Source organism: Hyperoodon ampullatus (assembly GCF_949752795.1).
Source record: "Hyperoodon ampullatus genome assembly, chromosome: 11".
In the NCBI taxonomy this organism is placed as follows: Eukaryota; Metazoa; Chordata; class Mammalia; order Artiodactyla; family Ziphiidae; genus Hyperoodon; species Hyperoodon ampullatus.
In genome coordinates this window covers 34198301-34214061 of record NC_136924.1, presented here as the reverse complement: position 1 = coordinate 34214061, position 15761 = coordinate 34198301, and the positions used below count along the sequence as shown (strand labels likewise).

The 15761-nt window shown below is 57.1% G+C and overlaps 1 protein-coding gene across 1 annotated transcript; it reads right to left on the bottom strand.

The window, feature by feature from the left end:
• Nucleotides 1-576: 576 nt before the first annotated feature.
• CSF2RB (colony stimulating factor 2 receptor subunit beta) lies at nucleotides 577-15521 on the bottom strand (the record flags this gene model as incomplete). The annotated part of the gene is made up of 13 exons (XM_079714898.1): nucleotides 15380-15521; nucleotides 14283-14406; nucleotides 12246-12436; nucleotides 8655-8806; nucleotides 8404-8572; nucleotides 7717-7852; nucleotides 7398-7555; nucleotides 5877-6016; nucleotides 4746-4908; nucleotides 3620-3710; nucleotides 3342-3399; nucleotides 2367-2470; nucleotides 577-1705 (listed from the first exon to the last, which is right to left on the bottom strand). The coding sequence occupies exons 1-13, from the start codon at nucleotides 15453-15455 to the stop codon at nucleotides 577-579; spliced, it is 2691 nt and encodes an 896-aa protein (XP_079571024.1). The 5' UTR covers nucleotides 15456-15521.
• Between the last annotated feature and the right edge of the window lie 240 nt (nucleotides 15522-15761).

The window sequence follows — 15761 nt, the reverse complement described above, 5'->3', positions numbered from 1 at the left end:
AGGGCGGAGTCTTAATCTCTGGACCGCCAGGGAAGTCCCCGGGCTGGAATCTTGTCGTGTGCATTCATGCCTGCCAGGGACAAACAGAAGTACTCCACGAAACCAGACATGTCAGCATCTGAATAGGCTCTGACTGAGACTTGGCATCTCAGAATAGGCTTAGCCCAGACCTCAAACTCACTCTAATGATAAATCAGTGGAAAGAGAAGACAATAGGAAAAGCAGGGAAACTGGGAAAAAAGGAAAATGGGGGCAAATGAAACGAGTATGTGTATAAAGCTCTAATAATTAAGAACCTAAAAGAAGTGAATTTGAAAGAACAGTGTGTGTGTGCAGGCGTGCGCCTGTGTGGCAGAGAGGGAGGGAGAGAAAGAGGAGCTTGACCTTGCTGAAGGTCAAGGGAGGAGGTAGATTACTGACTTGTTTCTCTGGTCTCCACGTTACAACATGGAAACTTCTCCTTGGCTTTGCGGAAAGGACCATGGAAGGGACCAGGGGCTGGCAGGAGGGAAAGGCAGGGCAGGAGGAAAGGCAGACCCTCTCCTTCTATTCCCCTCCCTCAACGTCTACAGGCTCTCAGTGCACCTCCCCAGGCCTGCTGACATCCCAAGGGGGCAGTGGCAAGTAATCCTGCTGCTTCAGGGCTTTGAAGAGCTGAATGGCCGGCACCTGGGGAATGGCCTGAGATGGGAGCTTCTTGGCCTGGAACACCTGGTTGAGGTCTCTGATCTCAGGACAGGGTCCTGGGGAGGTGGGCTTACTCTGGGGTGAGAGAGGGCCAGACCCTGGGCCAGGGAGGAAACAGTAGTCACCCACCTGCTGCAGGACGAGGAGCCCCTCAGGGGTTGGGGAGACTGAGAACACATCTGCCTGGGGCGGCCCTGGGCTCAGGTCAGGACTGTTGGCTGCAGGAGGGGCAGGGCTGGCCAGAGGGGACTGGGGAAACTGGCCTGGGGTTGGAGGGAGCTCCACATAGCCCTCGAACTCTGGCTTCCGTGGGTCTAGGGATCCAGGGGGACCATCACCCAGTCCAGGATGGAAGTAGGGGTGCTGGTCTGAGGGGAGGCTCAGAGGGGGGGCCTGGGAAGGAGATGGGGACCCTGTGGGTGGGGTGAATGTCAGTTCTGCGGTGGTGACGTAACCAGTGGCCACAGTGCCTTCCTCAGGACCCTGAGAGCCAGTGGGCAGACCTGGGGGGGCCCTGTCCTTCGGGCCTTGACCACCCACCATCACCCCAGGCTCAGGAGGGGCAGGGCCTGCCCCTGGCTCCAGGGAAGGGCTCCCCTCGGTGCCTGGGCTGGACCTCAGGTCCGCATCCCTGGCTTTGCCCAGCCCCATCACCTGGGCCAGTGGGACCAGCTGCACCTGCCCCCCTGTGGGCAGACACAGGTACTCCAGGGACCCTGGGGGCTGCGGCTTCCTGCTCATGCCTGTCCGTAGGGGCCCCTGCTGGCCCACGATGTCAGGCAGGGAGCGGCTGTCGGGCGGCCCCAGGTAGGGGCCATTGAAATCAAAGCCGGAAGCCTGGCTCTCAGTCCTGCCTGCGGGGGCGGCCAGCTCTGGCGGGGGCTTGGGCGGCTGCTCCGTGCGGAGGTCCGAGGTGACCAGAGTCATGTCAGGCTCAGATGATGAGTCACAGGCATCTTTCGGGTCCTCTGTGGTGAGAGGTGACACCTCGCTGTGCCCGAAGTCTACAGGGGACACCCTGTGCGGAGAACAAGGGCAGGGACACTGGCACCACCCTGGACAGGCGCCTCAGCTCGCGCACAGGGAGCCTGGGGTGGGGATGGAGGCCGGGCTCCACCCAGAGCTCACAGGAAACGCAGAGCAGGGCGAGGTGAGGGAGGCGGCCGGGAACAGGAGAGCGGGCGCCCCTCCAGCGTCCCTGTGGATCCCCCTCCAGCCCCCGCGCTCTCCTTCAAGGTCACGCTCTGCCAGCTGCGGCCCCTCCCGCCCCCTCTCCTTGCCAGCACGCAGCGTCAGCGCCCAGCCTGGGCTCGGCCATGCCCTCGGCCTTCACCTGCCCCACCTGAGGCTTAGTGGTGAGCCGGCCGCTCAAGTGCTGAGGCCATGAGGTTTCTCAGATCCTCTGCCACCCAGTGGGACCAAGGCAGCGTGGTGTCTCCCTGGGCAGCAGAGCCGGGGGAGGTCGTCTGCTCCAGTCACCGGCTTCTGGCCACGACCCTCCCTAAGCTGGGAATCGGGAAGCTCTTCCCGCCATCCAGCTGGGACGCCTCTTGCTTTAGTGCAGCCAGCCTCCAAGGCCCTGTTCCCGTTGAGCCCCAGGCCGAGGCCACCTCCCCTGACCCCCGACGTGCAGGCGGGAGCCACGGGCCCACCTCCTGGGATCCCTCTCCGATACTCACCCCTCCAGCTGAGCGGAGCTGCCGCCCCAGAGCCCCCTGTGTGCGGGGCTCCCACTGCCGACGCCGCGCGGGCCGTGTGGGAGCCGGAGCCCGGTGCGCCCGTTCTGCGGGGAGAGAGGACGTTTGTGCCTGTGGGGTGGGGGCCCCCCAGGAGGTGAGGTGGGGGGAGGGCCTTGAGGGTGGCGAGGGCTCAGGAGCCCCCAGACTTGGCGGCATCTCAGCATGGGCCGCAGCGACCACGCCCTCCTGCCCCCAGGAACACAAGGCCAGAGAGGGGCTGGGACTTGGCCGGGGCCCTGGGGCAGCCAGGACGGGTAGCCTGTTCCCACGAGGACGCCCACCTGCGCTGTCCCTGTCTCCACGCTCACCCCTAGTCCCCTCCGCACTGGCCGTGAGACCCTCCCAAGGCCGTCTGGCCCTGCCTGCCTGACCAAAGGGCTCCCGCCCCCCACGTGCCGGCACCCTCGCCGGGGTCCTCTCAGCCTCCCGTGCTGCGCCCCAGACTCACCGCCCACGCCCCTCAGGTCCCTTCTCCAAGGAGTCTTGTCTCCATTTTTCACTCGCCTTCTGCCAGCAGTGGCCTCTCCCACCTGCCACCACCCTCCATCCTTCAGAGCTCAGCGCTGCTGCCCTGTCCTGGGGAAGCCATGCTGCTTCCCACCACCCCCCGGTGCCCCCGATGTGACTAAGGCTCTCCTTGTGCCCCCTGGGTCCTGGCATCCCCACGCCAACCCTCTCTGCTGTTCCACGTGAGTTCCCGCGGGCGGGGTATCTTGTGCATCGGGGGGGCCCAGGGGATCGCAGTGCTGGGCTTACAGGGGCCGTCCCAGCTCTTAGAGCTTCCCAGCCTCTGCCCTGGCCACATACCACCCCTACTCAAGGCGCACCGGAAGGGGAGGAGGACATGGGCGTGGGGACATGGGCGCAGGAGCTCAGAGGCCCAGCGGCTCCGCCGCCCTCACAGCCATCCCCTACCTGGAACAGGTGGCTCTTGCCGGGGTTGGGGATTTTCTCTTCCCACTTCTGGTTCAGCCTGGAAAGACAGCAGGAAGGTGACCTCTGCCCAAGACCTCAGGGCAGCTGCCTTGTGCTCATGTACCAAGGTGAAAGCAAAGCCCAGGGAGAGGGCAGCTTTGACCAAGGCCCCACAGGGTGTGAGTTACAGAGCAGAGACTGGAGAAAGTCAGCTGTGGGGTCCCTGGCATCATCTGGGGCCCTGGGTATCTCCCTCCCAGATTTTGGAGTCACCTTACCTATACCCGTAGACGCCACAGAAGCGCAGGGACACGAGCAGGATCAAGGTGCTGATGACCAGGGTGAGCGCCAGGACCCAGGTGGGGAGCACTTCCAGGCAGCCAGGAGGAAACAGGAGTATTAACTTTTAGGGAGGGAAAGGGCTGGGGGCTCAGGAGATGAGGTGAAATTGCTGCCTTGGCATGTAGAGGGGAAGAAGAGGCCAGAAACAGACTAAGAAGAAGAAGGCATTTGTCTGAGCCACCCACAGTGCTGGATTGCTGGCAGGACACAGAGGGTTAGATCCTGTCCAGTAGCAGGTGTTGCTGTAGGTGGGCAGTGACTGCAGCCAGAGGCAATCATAGGGCACTTCCTGAAGGAGGCAGCACAGAAGGTGGTCATCAAGAACAGGGAGGCCTGGAGAGGCCGAGATGGGGAAGGGGGTGATGGTGGAGGAACCAGAAGGTGCAAAGGCCCATCAGGGGCCCTCACAACTCTCCACTTGGCCTCAAGCCCGTCAGAGGCTGGGCGCCTCCAGGACTCCCCTGGTCTCCTTCCCTTAGGTCCAGGGGCCCAGCCCTTCTTTCTGCTTGGTTGGGGTCCTCTTCCTCGTACTCTTTCCCTGCTACAGCTGGCTGGGACTGGGGACCTGGCTGCCAACACTTTTTCCTCTCTCTGCCACCACCTCCCGGACCTTGTTCTGTACTTGTCTCCTGGTGGCCGCTATGGCGATGGTGACAGATAAATGAAATTAACAAGTGCAGATTGAGGGAAGGTTGAGAAATCAGACCAAAGCTTTCCAATCCCAGGCCCCAGTCTGTAGTTCCTCATGGTAACAGAAAACTCGGGCTGGGTGGTCCCTGGGTAGTAGCTGCCACAAAAGCTAATGAAAACATGGGCCATATTAATAGAGGGCTAAGGTCCAGGCTTAGGGAGACGTGTTGGTGAGACACACTCTCCTCTGCCCTCTCGACACCTCACCTGCAGTCCGTGCTGAACACCAGGTGTCACTTTCTCATCTCTAATGACACCTGGCAGGGAAGGATGCTAGCCTGGGGTGGGGTTACATCAAATGTCCATATCGTCCCCGTCCTCTGCCCAGTGGGGCTGTTCCGGGAGGGGTGAGTGGGGGCCGGGAGGACATACCCCACTCGGTGTCCCAGGAGCTCCCCTCACTCCACTTGCTCCAGATCCCGTTGTAGCCTTGGGGGTCAGGTTTGACTCTCACTCTGGCCTGGTACCTGGTGGCAGGCTCCAGAGGTGGCAGGCACATGCTGTGGGCATTCTGGAAGTCCTCTGTCTTGGTCTCCTGTGGGTGCAGGTGTGTGAGCAGGTGTGCTGAGGTCTGGTGCACGTGGGCAAAGCTATGAAGCCCTCCCGCCTCAGCACCCCAGATTTTCTGCTACCCATCAGTCCCCAGCTTGTAGTCACATCAGATCTCAGGCAGCATCACTCCCACCACGGAGGATCATACTCCAGTGCCCACAGGGGGACAGCACCCAGACAGGATCAGGGACAGCACCTCTTTCAATGCACCCCGTGACATATGAGAACACCGAGGCCCAGAAACCCTGAGGAGTCAGTCACCATGTCCCCCCTCAGCCTCCCAGCTCCTCTTGGGACAGCCTGGACCCTAATTATGGCCTTCCCAGGATGTAGTGCAGGATGACTGGACTCTGGACCCTTAGACAGATGTTCAGGAGCCCAGGGACCACTTCCAGCTCCACCACTGACACACTCCCTTCTGGTCTCAGTTTCCCCATTTCCAGCCTGAAGGTCTGGGGCTGGCTCCGAGATTTCTGAACTGGCCTCTGTGGAGCCCCAGGCTCTGCCCACAGGGCCTGATGGATACCTGGGGGTGGGGCCCAGATACTGAGTCCCAGGCTGGAGCCCTGCCCACCTCGCAGGGAGCAGCTCTCCTCTTAGCAGCTGCACATTTGCATTCTGGATGAGATTCTTGTGAAGAAATGCCCCCTTTATGACTTTTGAAAACCCTTCCTCCAGCTGTCTCTCATCCTGAAGTCTACAGCTCCTTTGCAATTCAGGGTCACGTGTTCATTTTGGCCAAGTTCACATCACCTCTGTGAGTCTCAGTTCCTTCACCAAGGGAAGGAACAGTGACCTGCTGACTGCACAGGGGCATGACCACCAAGTCCCAGTGGCTCCCTCTGACTGGGCACCTGCTGGGAGCCAGGAACCTGGCAGGTGGCCCTCTCCCTGGTCTTTCTTGCTTCCTCCTTCCCCCATCCAGGCCACTCCTCGGGCACAGGCCCTCACCTCCCATGAGGCTGCTTCTTTCTTGTACTGGACCTGGAAGATGCAAGCTATGTGTTCATAGTTCATTTTTTCTTCTTTCCAGTGCAGGATGTAGCCGTCTTTGCCCTTGGTCACGTTGAGGGTTGGAGGAGCCATCTGGACTGGAGGGAGGGAAAGTTTTAGAGAACATCATTTCTAACATTCCTCCAGTAGAACATCCCTTGTGTTCCATGCTGGTCACAGGTGCTCTGTCCACTGCCCCAGGACCCCAGGTTTCACCGTCTCAGGGTCTTTGCAGCCCCACTTCACCATGTCATCTATTTTGACCTGAGCTGCCCTTCTCTTGGGAGATGCTGAGATACACTTGTTTTGTAGTGAAGTGACCAAAAGTATGGGTTACCCCTAGTATTTAAGTAGAAATAAAATTACTATTAATTTTTTCTAATCTAGAGTACTGACAGTGTTCTAAGCATTATTATTATTATTATTATTATTTGGTGGTACGCAGGCCTCTCACTGCTGTGACCTCTCCCGTTGCGGAGCACAGGCTCCGGACATGCAGGCTCAGCGGCCACGGCTCACGGGCCCAGCCGCTCCGCGGCATGTGGCATCTTCCCGGACCGGGGCACGAACCCGTGTCCCCTGCATCGGCAGGCAGACTCTCAACCACTGTGCCACCAGGGAAGCCCTAAGCATTATTATTAATGCTAAATCTACATGAATTATTTTTCTCAATTCTAACAACAACCCTATGTAGTAAATACACTATTTGTCCACTTGTCAGACAGAGAACTGAGCCCCAGAATGACCAGGTAACTTGCCAAGGACCAGCAGCTAACAAGTGGTAGAGACAAAGATGGCAACCTGGAGGATCCCAAAGAGTAAGTAGTGGATTCAAACCCAGGTGACTAGGACAAATTGGCTGCTGTCTCTGACACACACTAAGGACTGGGTAGAAGAACTTGATCATGATGAAGCAATGCAGGAGATTCCTTTGCAGAAGGTCCTTGCTATGTACCAGGAATCACGAAAATTAACCTGTAAGGAATTACAGTCCATTTGCATATGCTCTAGTCCCCAGCTGAAGAAGTAAATCATAGATCAATTATTTGAAGACTGAAAATATCAGTCAGGGGAGGACTTTGGAAACCTAAAAGAGAAAAATCAAATCAGGGAAAGAAAGGGAAAATTTGGTGGGAGGACCAAGAGGCCATGGGCAACAGTAGGAACTTCAGAGCAGCTGCAAAGATGGAAGGGAAAATAGAGTTAAAAGAATGAGGTCAAAGGTTTTAATATTGATATTCTTGAGAATAACAATTGCATCTTCCTTCATGTTATTTACCATTGTCATTGTTGCATTATTGCTACTTGAGAACTTCCAGGACCGATGGGAATCATGTTTGTTCAATTTGCTCCCTGGACTTTTCACTGAAAGTGACAAACATGAAGACTGGGCCATGAGGAACTCTGAGTTTATACGGGTTACAAAGGAAACAGTGCTGTCACAAGACTCTCCATGCAGAAGGCTGGGGGTAAACTCACTGTTATCTGAGCTCTTTATAAGTTTCTCTTCCTCCTTTGGTCGAACAGAGACGATGTACTGGCTGTGGTTCCTGGGGTCAGGCACGGGAATCTGGCAGCAGTGCCGAACGTAAGGGCTGCTGGTCTCCTCTGTCTGCACTGGGGAACATTCTTCCTCCCTGAGGATCACGGCACAGACGAGGGCAGGGGGAGGCAGGGCCACATAAGGGATGAGACCTCCAGATGAACTGTGGCTTCTGATGGGCCCCCAGGGGCAGGAGGAGGCCAGGAGAGGGCTAGGCCTAGAGGAGCAGAGGGGACAGAGGCAGGGGACACTCACCTTGCACTGGGGCCGGACTTGTAGAAGAGGGTGAAGAAGACCGAGCTGGTCACCTCGGACCTCACTTCCCAGGAGCAGCGGAGCAGGGCAGCCCCGTCGAAGAAGCACTGGAGGTTCTGGGGCTGCGACTCATTCCCTGGGAGGGAGACAGCCCCTCATTCAGCCCTCATTCATTCATTCCCTAGCCCTCAGTGGGCCCACCATGAGGCTCATCACAGAGAGATTATGGGCATTGGGGCCAAAAAGGCCAGGGGTTAAACTCAGCCCGAAGGGCCAGCTGTGTAAACACAGGTCAGAGAGTGAATTCTGTGAGCCTTCACACCCGCCTGTGTAAAGCTGGGAGGGCATGTCAGCCTCAGGGTTTGGGAATTTAGCACAATCACGTTGGTATGTCTGCGTATGGCGCAGCGCTCACAAAAACACAGATGCTCATATGCCGTTGTGATTAAACTGTAATTGTTCCTCCACAGCAAGTGGGCAACAAACTGGGGCCCAGAAGTGAGGAAGATGCAGCCGCTGCCTCTGCAGAGTCACAGTAGGGACGGGGTGGGCCAGGGAAGTCACTGTGAACACATGGCTCAGAGCCTCCGTGGATCCCATGGTGTGGACCCCTGGACGCCTTCTGTCCAGGAGCTGTAATTAGCTGCCTTTCCCACAGAGGGGCAGTGTCCCAATTCCGACTCTTACCTGGCGGGGAGGCCCAGCGAACCTCTGTGCTCCATTGGCTGGGCCGTCCCGAGAGCCCCGAGCCCGGGGCCAGCCTGGTGCGCACTCGGGCCACATAGGTGCTGCTGGGCATGAGGTGCTCTGGCCCCAGGATGGCCCGGGAGGTGCTGGAGTAGATGGTGGGGGCGTCCTGGGGGAGAGAGAGGCTGCTGGAGCAGGGTCGGCTGGGCCAGGTCCCCGTGGGCGCAGGGCACAGCTGGTGGGGTCCCTACCTCCCAGGAGTCCTGAAGCCGCCTGTAGACCACCTCAAACTCCAGGCTGGACAGCCAGTGGCTCTGGGAACTCCCATGGGCCACACTCCAGGACAGCAGGAAACCGTCCCCGGCAGCACTGATGTTGAGGTCCCTGGGTGCGGGGGGCTGCACTGGAGGCAGAGGAAGGAAAGGGTCCCTAAGGGGCTGGACGACTGTGTGGGAGGTTCAGGGCCTGCATGGCCCATGTGAGGACAGACCTAGGTTCCAGGCCAAGCACTGCCACCACGGACTGAGCGACCTTGGAGAGACCCCTCACCTCTGTGGGCCTCAGACCTTCATCTGCTGAATTGTGAGGATTCAATGTGTATGTGAATGAAGATGTGCAGATTGCTGGGCGCACAGAACATAAGCTCCATGCAAAGTGCTGGCAGTTACACTCCAAGTGGAGCTTCCTTCTGTCCACATTGCCCATGAGGAGGTCTGTGTGGCCTCCTCCCCAGCAGAGGACGCTGTGCCTCATGTTACTCCCTCTCCGGTCCACACTTTCTTATTTCCAGTGTCCAGTGTCATCCTGCACTTCTCAGTGCCCAGCAGACATGTCTCCTTCTCTAGAACATTCTTGGGCCCCTCCCCCAGGCAGAATCTCTTGCTCCTTTTCCTGCCCCACCATAGCCCTTTGTATGATCCTTATAGCCCTGGAGGATATAGATGCTTCCACATCTGTCCCCTCAAGTAGTCTGGGAGCTTGTGGATGTCAGGGGTGGGGTTTGACCCCTTTGCCTCTCCCGAGGGCCTGAGATGAGTGGTTCATTCAATATGGGGAAAGAGTGAATGGATCAATGAAGGAATAAATGAATGAGTACATGTAGGTCCACCTTCAGAGACTTTTCATGAAATCATTCCATCACCAACAGCAAGCAGACACCTGCTGGGACCTACAGGATTGGGTGAGCAGATTCATCCATGAATGGCATGGCTGCAGACTTCCTGAAGCTTCTATATCTGAATGCTGAGAGATGACTTTCCAACACAAAAAATTCCGTAAGGGACGAACGAGATGTCAATATTCTATGCCAGACAGGGGACAGGGCATGATAGAGCGTGTCAGAGCTGGAGACTCAGAAAATCTTCAGCCCAGAATGGAAGATCCAGATCACTGCTGCCCCAGCCCCAGCCACAGCAGGCATCACTAATCAATCATGTACTCCCAGCCCCTGAGCCTGTCATGCAGTGGCACTCCCTGTCAGCCTGGAGCCCTAGGAAGCTGCTCCTAACTGAACAGACTGGGAAACCAATGGAAAACCTATTCATCCAACCTGAGAGATGTAGTCCATGATCTCATTTCACAGATGGAGGTGACAGAGGAAGTGAAATATTCAGCTCCCCACATGTGTAACCTCAGAGCAGATCAGATGCACATCTCTCTGTTTCCCAGCACCTCAAGGCCTCCCTGATTCATTGCCTAAATGGTTTGGGCTAAAACTGAACTTCCCACTCAACATATGCTCCAGCAGGCAAATGCCACACTGCCCTCGCCATTTCTAAGTGGTCCACATCTCAACCATGACACCTGTCATGACCCCATAAGCTTCACAGGGCCAGAGACACTGATGGCTTGTTCATTGCTTTCCTGTATGTGCAAGAGTTCTTTTGAAGAGCAGATTAATGAATGAGTTGCTTGTATAACCTAACTTTGATTTGTATCCCTCCAATTTCCCATCCCTTGGCCATACGGCAGTTGAATCCCTATCATTTCTCTCTGGGATGAGTACCTTAGGTCACATTCTGTTCTCCATCCTCCCACCACCTCTGGTCGCCTGCCATCTACACTGTACATCACCCACCTCTGACATCCTCACGCCCACATCTGATCATGACATGCCCTTTCAGTGGCTCTCCATTGTCTAGATGTTGACCCCTAAACAACTCCTTTGCAGGACACAGAAGCCTCTCCAGGTCAGGCCCCTGCCTTCCCTGCCCTCCTTCTTACCACTGCCCAGTCCTCTTGAAGTTGATGCTTCTGAGACACAATTACTTGCGGTTTTCCCAACCTGCCTCGTCCTCCCGAGTCGCCCAGCCTTTGCACACACTCCTTGCTCTGCCAAGGATTCTCTTCCCACTCTCCTCCCTCCCGCCCTTCAGATCTCCCTGCAGAGCTCCCTGCTTGGGGAAGCCTGTCCTGACCTCCCAGGGGCCCCTTGTCCACTGCCCCTCGGCACGTGGCACGCACCCGCCTTCAGTAAGTGATCACACCCAACATCTGGTGTGTCCTGCCCTGTACGCTCTGAGCTCCACCGGGACGGGACTCCTTCTCATCCATCAGACACATGTTTTAAGACATTGTTTGGAGTTTTTCCCATCACAGCCTAACCCATCCCCTCCTCCAGGCAACAGCTCTGTGCTGCTGTGATGAACAGAGGCAGGAAGCAAAGGCTGGAGCCCCTTCCCCATCCGACACTTGCAAGGAGCAGCAGGTGGTCCAGGGTTTGGGATCCGGGACAATAAATTCAGACACTAGAATCTGAGTACCTAACCTCGGGCAAGTTCCTGCTCTCTCAGCCTGTTTCATTATCTGTGAAATGGGGTAAAAAGTAGTGCATGGGGCTTCCCTAGTGGCGCAGTGGTTGAGAGCCCGCCTGCCGATGCAGGGGACACGGGTTCGTGCCCCAGTCCGGGAAGATCCCGCATGCTGCGGAGCGGCTGGACCTGTGAGCCATGGCCGCTGAGCCTGCGCTTCCGGAGCCTGTGCTCCGCAGCGGGAGAGGCCACAACAGTGAGAGGCCCGCGTACTGCAAAAAAAATAAAAAATAAAAAATAAAAAAGCAGTGCATGACACCACACATTATTGTAATGATTAAATAAGATCAAGTAGTGTTTCCTGTAGATTTCTTGCCATGTCAATACTAATTTTTAAAAATGACCCCATGTTTATTTCAGGATCATTCTAAGCACAAATGTAATTAAATTAATGTGATGAAAGTGCTGGTTATATTTCTGTCTGAGGTACAGTTAAATGAAGCCCGACTATTTATATAAAATGATCATCGACTCCCACCCAAGACCACTGACTTTCTTAGGCTCTGTGGACACGCAGCGCACACACTGGGGGCCGCGCAGCGGGGGCAGTGAGGGGATGACCTCCATCACCAACGTGCAGGGGGCACTCGGCAAGTCCAGCCCATCACTGTCATGATGGTACATGGTGGCACTTTGGAAAAGTTACGTAATTGCTCTGGGTCTCAAATGCCTCATCTATTAAATGGGTTGTCTCAGATGTTCCATGAGACCAAATTGATGAAAGAATAAAGTTTGTATCTGACTTGGAAGGACTGTTCTTCTAGAGGGGAAGCCTCAGGTCTGGAAGGCAATAGCCTGGCAGGTGCTGGAGCATCTGGGAGGGGGTGGGTACCTTTGGCTGGGGCTCCTCACCTTGAACCTGCCCCAATGCCTCCATCTAAGGAGACCTTATCCTCTTCCCCCAAAAACCAAACCCAGCTCAAGCCGGTGTCTACACCCCTTGAAGGATCTCCCTCCCTGGCCCATCTCTTGCAGCCTGGACACCCCTGTCCACACAGGGGACCACCCTTGGTCAGGGCCCCCAGGCCTCACCATGCTGACTCAGAGTCACGGTGAGCTGGGCGCCCAGAGGCTGGTCCGGTCGGAATGAGAAGTAGTCATGGTCAGCAATGACAAAAACTTCATAGGGAATGACACATATTCTGGGCACACAGCTGGGACAATGGCCATCGAACCAGGGCATGCCATCACTGAGATCGCAGGACACTGGCTGTGGAAGGCCCCTGTCAGGAGAGGATGCAGGTTAGCCCAGAGAGAAGAAGAATCACTCATTCACAAACATTATTGAGTGGTTCCCATGTGTAAGGTTTTGTTTAGGATCAGGGGGCCTGGCAGGGAAACAAAACACACACAAATCCCTGTCAACAGAGCTGACATCCTAATAGAGGGAGACACACATGAAACAACTGAAGAAACTAGGTTGTGTGTCAAATGGAGAACACTGTGCATAGACAAGTCAAGAAGGAAAAAGGTATGAAGAGGCCAGAAGGGCTGGGTTGGGGATACAATTTGAAATAAGGGAGGCAGGAAAGGTCTCTTAGAAAAGGTGACATCTGAGCAGAAACTTGAAGGAGATGAGAGAGGACTCCATGCGGATTCTGAAAGGGGATTTCGGGGAAAGGGGATTTCATTTAAAGGGAACAGCAAGTGCAAAGGTCCTGGGGTAGGCACAGGTTTGGAGTGTTGTATAACTAGGCAGTTAACCAGTGTGCACAGAGTAGAGATGTAAGGGTGGGAGGCCTAGAAGCCTAGTTGTGGGAGGTGATGGGAGGCCAGTGCTCAAAAGGAATTTAAGGAAATTTGATTATTTTGATTTCACTGGAACTGGGGAAAATTCAGAGTTATGAGCAAAGGAGTGACATTTTGGCATGCTTTGAAAGGATTCCTCTGGCTCCTGGGCTGTGGATAGATTGGGTTGCAGGGGGTGGCAATATTGGAAGGGGAGGGACCAGTTAGGAGGCTTTTGGACTATCTCAGTGATAGGAAGTGTTTTGAACCATGGTGTTAGTCAGATTCACATTCTATTTGAAGATAACGTTGACAGCATTTGCTGATGGATTAAATGCTGTGGTGGAGAAGGAAAGGAGGGAAAGGCGACTGAAAAACAAAACAGTGGAGACTGTGGTGGCAGCGATGTCCTTGAGCAGCAAGACCAGGTGGGACCCCGGCTGCAGCCTCAGACAGCCCTGGGACAGGGCAGATCCTGCAGGGCTGGGCCAGGAAGGCAGCAGACGTGTGAGGTGGGGGGCTAGGGGTCGGGGTGGGAGGATCTGTTGTCCCCGAACAGAAGGAAGTGGGTCACAGCTAAGGGTGGGAGGTGGGGTGGGGGCTGAGGACAGCGGACAAGGAAGACTGAGGCTCCCGGGAGGGCAGGAGAGAGAGCGGAAGGGCAGTGACGCCGTGGGGTGAGAGCGGCTCCTTCCCAGGGGTGGCCTCTAGGGGACACCCCAGACCCTGTGATGCCAGCTGTTTCATTATTTCTATTATGGTGAGTCAGACTCTCACCAAATCCCAGAATGGTGGAAGCACCTTCCCAAATGGGGTAGGCCCCTGAGACCCTGTGAGGAGAGAGGAGAAACCGCCACTCTGGAGGTGGCAGGGCCCGGGGGGCACGTGGAGCCCAGCCATGCAGGCTGGACGCAGGACACTGGTCCCACTCAGGCCACTTCCCCACCATGTGGCCTGGGGGAGGGACCTCACCTCCACGGCCTCGGTTTCCTCATCTGTGAATTGGGCATCACATCCCTGCCCGCCTCACAGGGAGGATAAACCGAGATCCATTTCTGCCTGGTGATCTTGTTCAGTTGTGACAAAACAAGAGAAGATTATCACCATCACCATCATAACAACGATATTAACACAGGAGGCTCTTCCCCCAAACCTGATGTCAGACACCAACCCGCGGGCGTGGCAGGCCGCCTGATGGGGCAGCAGCTCCTGGGCAGGGGCCTCCCTGCCCCGCCTCCCGTCCGGCCTCCCTGCCCCGCCTCCCGTCCAGCCCCGACCCCGGCGCAGTCCCCACAGCAGAGGCCTTTCCTGCCCTCCGGCCCCAGGCCCGGCCTCACTCACCTGTTCAGCCTGCGGTGGAGGGTCACGTTGACCAGCCGCTGGGCATCCTTGGTGTCCGCCCACCTGCAGACGATTCGGCTGGTGTAGTCGTTATGGCAGCGCAGGGTCTGCAGGGGGAAGGTCCCTGACAGGGGTAGGCAGAAAGGGGTCACACCTCTCCCCTCCAGATGTCCCTTGTCACCGCCCCTCCCAGCCCTTCCTGGTGTGTGGCACTGGGGAGGCGTCTCCCAGAGTCCCGTAGAGGCTCCTGGAGGCCAGACAGAGGTCCCCAGGAGCCCTGGGCAGGGCTGGGGGCTCTGTAGCTGTGAGGGTGCCAGCCGCGGACCCTCCTGTCCGCACAGAAACACATAGTCTAGTTGATTCACAGTATATGTCCTGAGCCCCCACCTTGCCCTGCTCCTGGAACAGGGTCCCTTCCACCCCAGGGTGGGGACAAGCATCAGGCATATACCCTGCCCCTGCGTCCCTGGGTGCATGCAGCCTGGGAGCAGAGGCACAAACCTACCCCTAAGGGGCAGTGTGGCAGGGCCTTACTCTGGGACGTCCCCACCCTGCTCTCGTGGTCAGCTGCTGGGAAAGGGAGCGTGGTCTCCAGGGTTATCAGGGGAGCCAAGTTCTCAGCGAGCCCTTGGGGAGGGGGCTTCACGGGCCTGAAGAGCCCGGGGAGCATCTCAGCAGGGCCTCCAGGCAGGAGAAGAGACCCCCAGGCCGAGGGGCTCCAGGAGCAAAGGTGCTGTGGTGGGAACTGGTTAAGGCCGTCTAGGTGCTGATGTCTGGGGGCGAGGAGGGGTCAGAGAAAGGACTGGAATGGCCAGCCAGGAGGTCAGAGGCCTCAAATGCCACAGTGAGAAATGTGGGCAGAGAAGCCGCACAACCGGAGAGGGCCTTTACAGGAGGCCAGAGAAGAATGAGCGGGAACGTGGGAGGAGGGAAGAGGGGACACCAGGGCTGACCAGGAGAGAAGAGAAATAGCAGGGGTTGTGGGGGGCAAGGAAGGAAGGGAGGGAAGGCTGGAGCATAGGGTCTGGAGCTTCCTTGGGGATGGGGCACAGCAGTGAGGAGGCGGGCGGAGAGGGGGAGGCAGCGATCGGGCTCACCTTGGGCCCCTGCCACACAGGGCCCCCAGCAGAGCAGCAGCAAGGCGAGGGGGTGCAGCCCCCGGGTCAGCACCATCTCTGGAGTCAGCTCTGGAAGAGCAGGTGGTTGGCTCAGGTGGGCCCAGGTCTGGGTAGGGTCTGGACTCCTCACTGTTCTAGAATCTTGTTTCCCTCCACAGCTGGGGGCCAGGCCAGACCCATGTCCTCGCCTCTTGGGGATCCTCTCTCCAGGACCCTGCCTCTTCTAGGCCTGCGGAAGGAAGCGTCAGCCCTTGGGACTCGGCCCACGTGGTGGGGCGGACCCAGGAGTGGCCCCGATGCCGGGGCTCCAGCTCCCACTGCTGCCTCAGCCTGGCACCTGGGACAGTCCCTTCTCCTCAGC